The sequence below is a fragment of the Trichechus manatus genome, unplaced genomic scaffold (genome assembly GCF_000243295.1).
Source record: "Trichechus manatus latirostris isolate Lorelei unplaced genomic scaffold, TriManLat1.0 scaffold00120, whole genome shotgun sequence".
Lineage (NCBI taxonomy): Eukaryota > Metazoa > Chordata > Mammalia > Sirenia > Trichechidae > Trichechus > Trichechus manatus.
In genome coordinates, this window is record NW_004444056.1 from 877,548 (window position 1) to 887,485 (window position 9,938).

Here is a 9,938-nt window from a genome sequence, read left to right on the forward strand (position 1 = left end):
GAAGTCAAGCGCACGGTGCAGGTAGGCAGGATGCAGCGGGGAGATTGTTATGTGTGGAGCTAAGATGGATATGGGTGAGAGGAGAGAGGAACAGGAGCCAAAAACATACAAACAAAAAAGAATGCTAGGGGAGCTTGCCGTTGGAGTGGAGAGATGAGAGACTATGAAATGGAGAAAAAAAGAAAGGGGAAGAGAAGAAAAGTAAAGAATGAATAAATAAAAATCAGAAAGGTTAAAGAACTGCAAAGTTCCCAGGGATCCCACTGGTGCAGCTATGAGTTCTGGGGAAGTCGCTCTCAGGTGTCGCAGTACAGCCTGGGTAGAAGGCATAGAGGTATATAATGCCAGGTATTCAGGGAACAGAAAGGGAAGGAAGATATAGAGAGACGAGAAACTGAGCAATGAAGAAAGACAAAAAGGGAAAAGGGGAAAATCAAAGAAAACAAATTAAAAGAAAAAAAAGAACAAGAAAGGCCTCCCAAAAAACAGAAAAAAAAAAATAACCAACGAAAAAAGATATGTCCTCAGGGATCCCTCTGCAAGTCTGTGCAAGCCGAACGGGAAGTCTCCTTGCCACACAGCACCGCCTGGCCAGAAAGGGCTCCCAACTCAAGAAAAGGAAAAGAAGACAAACACTTCAAAACAAACGAACGAAAGCCCCATGATCCCATCAGTGCTGCAGCCCAGACCGGGAAGCAGCTTCACACTCGAACGGAGCACCACAGCCCCTCAGGAAGAAGCAAAGATGGCGCATGGCGCCAGGTATTTGCGGGAAAGGAGAGGGAGGTGGTGAGAGGTAAGGAAAAAATCAAAAGAAGCAGGAAAAAAAGCAACACTAGCAGCCAACACATGGCACTCAGAGAGCCAGCTACTGCGGGCTGGTGTTCCTCGGACAAGAGACTGTGTCCGTGGGAAGCAGCGGGGGCTGAGCATGGGTAAAGAAGGGTAGGGAGTGGGAAAGCGTATATCACAAATTACCGGAGCTCTGCAGCCCCTCAGGAAGAAGCAAAGATGGCACATGGAGCCAGGTGTTTGAGCGAAAGGAGGGGGAGGTGGTGAGGGGTAAGGAAGAAATCAAAAGAAGTGGAAAAAAGCGACACCAGCAGCCAACCAGTGGCACTCAGAGAGCCGGCCCGTTCGGTTGTGTGGAATCCAAGCACCCAGTGTTTCTCGTTCAAGAGATTGTGGCCGCGGGAAGCAGAGGAGGCTGAGTCGGGGTGAAGAAGGGTGGGGGGTGGGAAAGTGTATATTGCAAATTACTGGTTGTTTTGTCTCCCGCTGGACGCTCCGTCAGGCTGCTTTCTCGTACGCCGTTTGCTGGTCTCCAGTAGGAGTCCAAGATGGCGGATCCGCGCTGCGTTAGCTGGTAGGGGACCTCTGCATGAATCTCTCCTCGCTCTCCATTCTCTGTCAGTTTCTCACTCCATTTGGTGCTTGGCTGAGTTCTTTATCTCTTCATTTGCTGTTTTAGGGTTTCAGGATTGTATTCTCTGTTCGTCTTAGTTTTTCGGATCTTTGCTGTGGAGGACGGTGTGGTGCTTCTGCCTAGAGCACCATTTTTGTTTTGTTTTGTTTTTTATGTAACTTATCTTCACTCATTTTTGCTGCCTTTTGAAGTATTGTGAATTTTAATATAGTTAAATTATGTCTTAATCTTCATAAGATGTTTTCTTTATTCTGATGTCATAAGATCATTTGCTTATAACTTCTGAAAGTATTATAATTTTACATTCTCATAATTAAAGCTGATTTACCTGGAATTAGTTTTTACATGTGGAGTATATAAGAATAGACTGTTCCAATTAGATAATTATTTGATAAAAAACAAAGCTGTTGCCTTCTAGTTGATTCTGACTTATGGCGACCCCGTGTGTTTTAGAGTAGAACTGCACTCCACAGGATTTTCAGTGCTGATTTTTCAGAAGCAGATTACCAGACCATTCTTCCAAAGCATGTGTACCTTGCGTTCAGTCTCCAACCTTTTGCTTAGTAGCTAAGCACTTAATTGTTTACACAACCCAGGGACTCCAATTAGTTGATTCTGCCCCGCATATTAAAGTGCGAGTGCTTTCTGTCACTGCCCTGCAGTGCTTGCTGGGTCTTGAATCAACTCTCCATAGAAACTGGTGAACCTTTTCTGGGACAGGCTATTTTTTTCTGTTGGTCTGTTGTATTTTCCCATAATTATACTATACTGTCAGAAGTATTATAATCCCATTTATAAAATAAATATACATGAATACAATTTTATGTATGATACATGTGGACTAGCCCAGGCCTTATTCCTTAGAATACTTGGGCTATTTGTGGACATTGCAGTTACAAAGACATTTGAAAAATTTTTTGTGACATTCAAAAAAATAAAATTGGTTGGAATTTTGTGGAGGTGCACTAGAAATAGTGATCTGTTAGTGGAGAACAGTTGTCTTAGAGCATGTGCTGTCTTTTCATTTATTTCAGTCTATTTGGATGCCATTTAATGATGTTTTATAATTTTCTCCTTGGAAGAAATTATGAAGTAAAAGAGCTGAACAGAAGATTTCAAAAGGCAGCTTGAGAAGACAAAGTAAAGTATTACAATGAAATGTGCAAAGACCTGGAGTTAAATAACCAAATGGGAAGAACACGCTTGGCATTTCTCAAGCTGAAAGAACTGAAGAAAAAATTCAAACCTCAAGTTTCAGTTTTGAAGGATTCTATGGGCAAAATATTGAATGATGCAGGAAGCATCAAAAGAAGATGGGAGGAATACACAGGGTTATTATACCAAAAAGAATTGGTAGACATTCAGCCATTTCAGGAGGTAGCATATGATCAAGAATTGATGGTATTGAAGGAAGATGTCCAAGCTGCCCTGAAGGCATTGGCGAAAACAAGGCTCCAGGAATTGATGGAATACCAATTGCGATGTTTCAGCAAACATGTTGTGCCGGAGGTGCTTGCTCGTTATACCAAGAAATTTGGAAGACAGCTACCTGGCCAACTGACTGGAAGAGATCCATACTTGTGCCCGTTCCAAAGAAAGGTGATCCAACAGAATGTGGAAATTATCAAATAATGTCATTAATATCACACACAAGTAAAATTTTGCTGAAGATCATTCAAAAGCGGTTGCAGTAGTACATCAGTAAAGAACTGCCAGAAATTCAGGCTGGATTCAGAAGAGGACGTGGAATGAGGGATATCATTGATGATGTCAGATGGATCTTGGCTGAAAGCAGAGAATACCAGAATGATATTTACCTGTGTTTTATTGACTGTGCAAAGGTATTCAACTGTGTGTGTGTGATAACAAATTATGGATAACATTACAAAGAATGAGAATTCCAGAACACTTAATGTGCTCATGCTTAACCTGTACACAGACTAAGAGGCAGTTGTTTGAACAGAACAAGGGGATACTGCGTGGTTTAAAATCAGAAAGGTGTGCATCAGGGTTGTATCCTTTCACCATACTTAGTCTCTGTGCTGAGCAAATAATCCGAGAATCTGGACTATATGAAGAAGAATGAGGCATTAGAATTGGTGGAAGACTCATTAATAGCCTGAGATATGCAGATGACACAACCTTACTTGCTGAAAGAGGAGAGGATTTGAAGCAGTTACTGATGAAGCTCAAAGACTACATCCTTCAGTATGGATTACACCTCCACATAAAGAAAACGAAAATTCTCACAACTGGACCAATAAGCAACATCATGATAAACGGAGAAGATATTGAAGTGAAGGATTTCATCTTACTTGGATCCACAATCAACGCCTGTGGAAGCAGCAGTAAAGAAATCAAAAGACATACTGCACTGGGCAAATCTGCTCAAAAGACCTCTTTAAAGTGTTGAAAAACAAAGATGTCACTTTGAAGACTAAGGAACACCTAACTGAAGCCATGATATTTTCAATCGCCTTATATCCATGCAAAGCTGGACAGTGAATAAGATCAAAGAATTGATGCCTTTGAATTATGGTGTTGATGAAGAATATTGAATATACCGTGGAATGCCAGAAGAACAAACAAGTCTGTCTTGGAAGAAGTACAGCCAGAGTACTCCTTGGAAGCAAACATGGCAAGACTTCGATTCACATACTTTGGACATGTTGCCAGGAAGAACCAGTCCCTGGAGGACATCATATTTGGTAAGATAGAAGATCAGCAAAAAAGAAGAATACGCTCAACAAGATGGATTGACACGGTGACTGCAACAATGGGCTCAAACAGCAATGATTGTGAGGATAGCCTAGGACCGGGCAGTGTTCTGTTTTGTTGTACATGGGGTTGCTGTGAGTTGAATGGTGCCTAACAGCAAAAACAGTTTCCTCATTAGGATCTCTTTATTAATGACATTCCTTTTTGATACCTTTTGTCCTTACTAAAAATATATCTTTTTAAAGTTAATTTCTCATGTAAAATATTTAAAATAATCCTTACCTTGATATTTATTTTATAATCTGAATACTCTCAGTCCTATAATCATCTGTAGCATCTCTAGGGGTTCTATATATATAATTATTTAATCTAAAATTATAGATTGGGGTGTTTTTTTTTAATCTTTAACATTCTTATCTGCTTTACTTTTTTTCTTCCTTTTTCTTTTTTGATATTTATCAGCTACAGCCTCTAGGATAACGTTGAACAGGAATGGAATAATGGATATCCTTGTTTTTTACCTGCTTTTACTAGAAAAGTGTTGAAATTTTCATTAAGTTGTTTGATGTACAGTTTTTGTATATACTCATTTTCATCATTTCTTATCTGATCATGTCCAAAACATTCTAATATATTTCCTAGCTTTTACATTTGCTCCCACACAGGTTCTTTAAATTCTTTAAGAGCTATTATATCATTTTACATCTTGATCAAAGGCGTAAAATTGCTATGAATTTTACTCTGATTAGAAGCTGTAGTGTTTTCAGAAGGCAGCACATTTCCCCAGAACCTATGTCCACTGGTTCCAGTCATCTTTCCAGATTCCTCTACTGTTACGCTTCAGCATCTCTGGTCATGCTGGGGCTTGGGTCTCCCTGAAACATACCAGGCACACTCTAACCTGCTGGCCTGTTCGCTGGCATTTCCTCCTCATGGAATAATCTCTTTGCAGCTATCTATCTCTTGGGTCATTCTTTCACATCTTTCAAGTCTTAGCTCAGATCATTGTTTTCAGTAAATTCAATTAATTAGGCTATTGAGGTCATGGGGCAAAGAGCTGCCTCCAAAAGTGCAGGGACACATAGGCACTCTGCTCCTGGGCTTCTGCTCTGAATGATTGTATCTGCCTTTGTGTCTTTCCAGTTTGGAGGACAGTCGTTTGCCCTGTGACCCCAATACTATGAGTTTAGAATGTTCAGCATTTTTCTTGTTGTGAGGATGAGAGTGATGCTTCCAAGCTCTTTACATATCGCACCAAAACCTGGAAGTCTTCACTGGTGTTTTGTATCATTACTGTTGTCTGTTTTCTTTTACTTTCTTGGTAGAATTTATTCATGTTGCTTTTATTTTTCCCGTGCCCCAGTTTGCATGTTTACCCTTTGCTAATGATGTTTTTATTTTGTGAATAACCAGTGTATCTTCCCTTTCTTAGCCATGAAGGTCAGTGGCACTCTTTGACTTTTGTGCCTCTGTGTTGGAAATTGCTGAAGTCGAGCATCTGAAATCTGTATGAGTGTTTACAAAATCGTCACAGAACACTTCCAAGCTTTTAGAATTGAAAATGTGATTTTTTGTTTTCCTTACCAAGCAAGGTTTCACTAGCTAGTGTTTCCTAAAATGATTATTTGTGCTTTTCCCTACACTAAATAAAAATAAGTATGCTTGTGTTACTACTTACCCCATGATTATGCTGCATTTTTCATAGAACTTACCGCCATGTGACATTATGTTGTTGTTGTTAGTTGCTGTGGAGTCAATTCCATAGTGACCCCATGTGTGCAGAGTAGAACTGCTCCATAGAGTTTTGTAGGATGTGATCTCTCAGAGAAGATTGCCAGGCCTGTCTTCCGAGGAACATCTGGGTGGCTTTGAACCGCCAGGCTCTTGGCTAGCAATCAAGCACTTAACTATTTGTGCCACCCAGGGAACTTGACATTATATTTTGTTTATTTACTACCCACACCCAAAGAAGTTATGATCCATGTGCATCCAGCTATTTCTGTTTTTCTCAGTGCTGTATCTGCTTTGCTCACATGAAGTAGACTCTGTCAGTATTACCTAAATCAATTTTAATAAATGAAAGAGCCAGATGTAAGAGCCTACAGGGAAGCAGCCTTGCCTCAGACATGAGGCTCTGCCAGGAGAAGGAGCTCCAGATTGTCTGAATTGAATAGGATGTTTCCTTTGTCTCTTCTCCCTACTACCCAGCAGATCATCCATGCAACTGAGGATTAACAACCAGAATAAAAAGCACACTGTGGGCATATGAACAAAAATGTAGTTGTCAGGAATTTAGTCTTAGGCACAATGATCTGCATTCTGACCCTGGCTCAGCAACATACCATTTGGGCAGTACTAAGCATGTGATTAATTGATTGTATCTTTTCTTGGCTATAACCTGTTTGAAGCAGTTTCTGCTCAGGAGAGGCATGAAGACTAAATGAGCTATTGTGCCAAAAGCTTTTTGCAAAACCCTTCAAATATTGTAGTTACTCAATAAATGCAACGCTTTATCATGAGTATGTTGTAGGAATGGAAGTTAGGATTTTTGAAGGCTTTAAAATGTGTAACCTGGCCCACTGCAGTGAAGGAGACTTGAATGTGGCACTGGATCAAAGTTTGCTGTGACACTATCATACCAGGATTGATGAACGATGACCTTGACAGCTCACTTCACCCCTAGCCTATCTATTCTACATCTGCTCTGCCATTCAGTATAATTGTAGCATCGGGAGTGCAGTTTAGCAGCCTTTTGTCTCCTTACTACATGTGGGAGCCAAAGGGTTGAAGCTGTTTCACAGGCCAGTCCTACAGCCCAGAAGATGCCAGTGGTCAGGGTTCAGGTAGCCATGCTTGTGTGCATTCCCAGGGCTGCAAATGAGAGAAAAATTTGGAGTGGAGCATCTAGAGGATTGATGTGTAAGTCTCTGTTTCCTAGGATGCATGAGCAGTTCAACAGCTAAATCCCCTGCACTTCAGTGAGCTTACTAGAAACCGTGAATCTTAGTCTCTCGTTCATGGTCAGCAAACACAAGCGCGTACTATTCTGGTTCTTCAGAGATTGGGCTCCTTGTCATATAACGTAGTGTGTGTGTGGTTGTCTATTGAGGGGAACAATCATGAATAATTGCTGTACAGTAGCTTTGTGTCTCAAAGTTTGAAAATTGTGATGATACCTGTATTCTCTTGTTTCCTATCTCTCACCTGAGCTCCATTTACATTTTCAATACCCTTGACTGGCTCCATGAAGGGACAGAGTGCATGACAGTGCAGCTGTAGCGTTATTGAAAAGTCAGCGACAGCCATGCAAAAATTCGTAATTCCCCAAAATAATATTCTCTTTTAAGCAGGTGGTGTTGTCAGCTCCTGATCACCTGGAGTTCTTTAAGAAAATATGACCAGCTCAGGGCCTTGGGTTGCCAGTTTGTGCAGGTCACTAGGCCTCCCATGGCTAGTGAGGGGCAAAAGCAAAAACTGCCAGTCCTACAGTGTTTCCCAGTTGTTAATATCTCATCCTGCTTTCACCCTGTGCTTCATGTTTTGTTAAATATTCTGGTGGGTCTTGCGCAAGGAAGTAAACTTTTTTTTTTCCACAAGGAAGAGATGATCCTAATGTGGAAATAAGGCTTTCATTTTAGAGCATTTCTCCAGTTTATGCTGTGCGTTCTGACGTTCTAGATTGGAACTGATCACAGTCAAACTGTGGAGAGAGAAGTTCATTGTGTTGGAAGTATTGTTAAGTCTATGAGACAAGATGCAATCATTGCGAATGTCAGTGTAGACAGTGAAGGGATGAGGCTGATGGCTAAACTCTAGAGTAGACCTCAGTAGAACACAACTCTGTGTCAAATCCCCATGAAATCTCAGTTCCCCAGGACTGTCAGCCTCACCTTTCCTTTCACACACATTGGAGTACATGGTACCTTGCTGAACAAGAATATGTGGGATGTTTTAGGACTCAGTAGCTTTTGAGGATGTGGCTGTGGACTTTACCCAGGAAGAGTGGGCATTGCTGGATCTGTCTCAGAGGAAACTCTACAGAGATGTGATGATGGAAATCTTCAGAAACCTGGCCTCAGTAGGTATGGACGGCTTCATTTTTTAAAATTTATTCTTTAGTGACCAGCTATGTTATACTTGTCAATATTACTCCAGTGTGTGGGCTTTGGAAGGGGAATACATTGTTAAATGAGACAAATATGGTGATTTGCTCTCTGAATCATAACGTATATTGCCTTCCCCATGAGTACAAAGCTCTATGTGTTAAACTGACTTCTCATTTCAATTGTGTTAAAAGCCTTAAGGCTCTTTAAATGTTGTAAGTGTGAGCGTTGATTTCAGGGGTTTCTATAAGGGTAGAGTGAAATTTGTAATCGAGGACCTTGTAAAGGGTCCTCCTACCCATCTCCAGATACCCTGAAGAGCAAAGTATTGGCTCATTTTCAGGGAAATGTTCATCACCCTTCCCTGTCTTCCCTCATGATATGCCTTTCTCCATGATCACCATGTCAGCTGTACCCATTTGTTCTCCCAGAGTAGCAAGAGGAAGATCTGAGGAGAGTGCAGAGAGCACTTATCTAGGGCCGCTGTGTCAGGGGCCACCGGGAGGCAAGAATCCTTTCAAGGACCAGGCCTGCACGGAGGGAATGATATTTGAATAAATCAGTTAGAAAAAGTCTCTTTTGAATTGAAGAGTATGTACTTCACAGATATCTGAGCTTGCTTTTCTGGCTTTTATCAATCCTAATACACCTGTGTTCATGGAGAAAGACCATCCCTTTTTCCTCTTTTAATGTTCCGTGAACATTGTGTCCAATACTTTTCTACTTTGCTCTTGTAATTACACACTATTTATGTCGTAGTCACTCTCAATCTTCATGGATGTATTTCCTAGTAAATTGCTTTTTGAAAATTGCCAAAGTACTGAAACAGCAAAACATGTCAGTCTTTCTGTTCTCACAGCTACCTTTTTACTCTAAGTAATTCCTTTCCTTTTTGTTTCATATTGTGCACCTCAACTTAAATCATTGTGTCAGTTTCTCGAAAACTAAATGATGGAGAAAAGCTATCCTCTGAAAATATAATATTACGATTCATGAAAAATGACACGTGGTCCTCAATGGTAGGAGAAATGTGTGAATTACATGGCACTGAAGATCAGGATAACAACAAGAAAACACATGTGAGGTGAGTGTCATTTACTAGAGAGACAGCAGTGCTTCAGAGAGTCTTAAGAAGGTATCATGGCATTAAAATATTTATATGTGATGTAAGGAACCCAGGTGGCACAAATGGTTAAGCACTCGACTACTAAGCAAAAGATTGGAAATTCGAACCTACCTAGTGGCTCTGCAGGAGAAATACCTGGCAGTCTATTTCTGTAATAATTACAGCCAAGAAAACCCTATGGGGCAGCTCTGCTTTGTCACATGGGGTCACTATGAGCTGGAATTGACTCAACAGACCCAACAACAAAACAATACACACACAAGTATATATACATATATGTACATATATACACACATATATATACATATATGTATATAGGGTTGGCAGTTCAAATCCACCAGGTGCTCCTTGGAAACTCTATGGGGCAGTTCTACTCTGTCCTGTAGGGTTGCTATGAGTCGGAATCCACTCGACCAGAATGGGTTTGGTGTTTTTTTTTGGTTTATGTGTGTGTGTGTGTGTGTATATATAGGTTTATATATATATATATATATGTATAGGTTTTTGTTGTTAAGTGCCTTCTGGTCAGTTCTGACTTACAGCCACCCCTATGCACAAGACAAAG

The 9,938-nt window shown here is 40.7% G+C and overlaps 1 protein-coding gene across 1 annotated transcript in view; it reads left to right on the top strand.

Annotated features, from left to right (window-relative positions):
* The window catches only part of LOC105756688 (zinc finger protein 699-like), a 36,224-nt gene that overhangs the window by 20,994 nt on the left and 5,292 nt on the right, over positions 1–9,938 (top strand). Inside the window, exons 3-4 of the mRNA XM_023738592.1 lie at positions 8,100–8,226; positions 9,181–9,331. Of these exons, the coding sequence (XP_023594360.1) occupies positions 8,100–8,226; positions 9,181–9,331 (278 nt within the window). The remainder of the gene's footprint in view (positions 1–8,099; positions 8,227–9,180; positions 9,332–9,938) is intronic.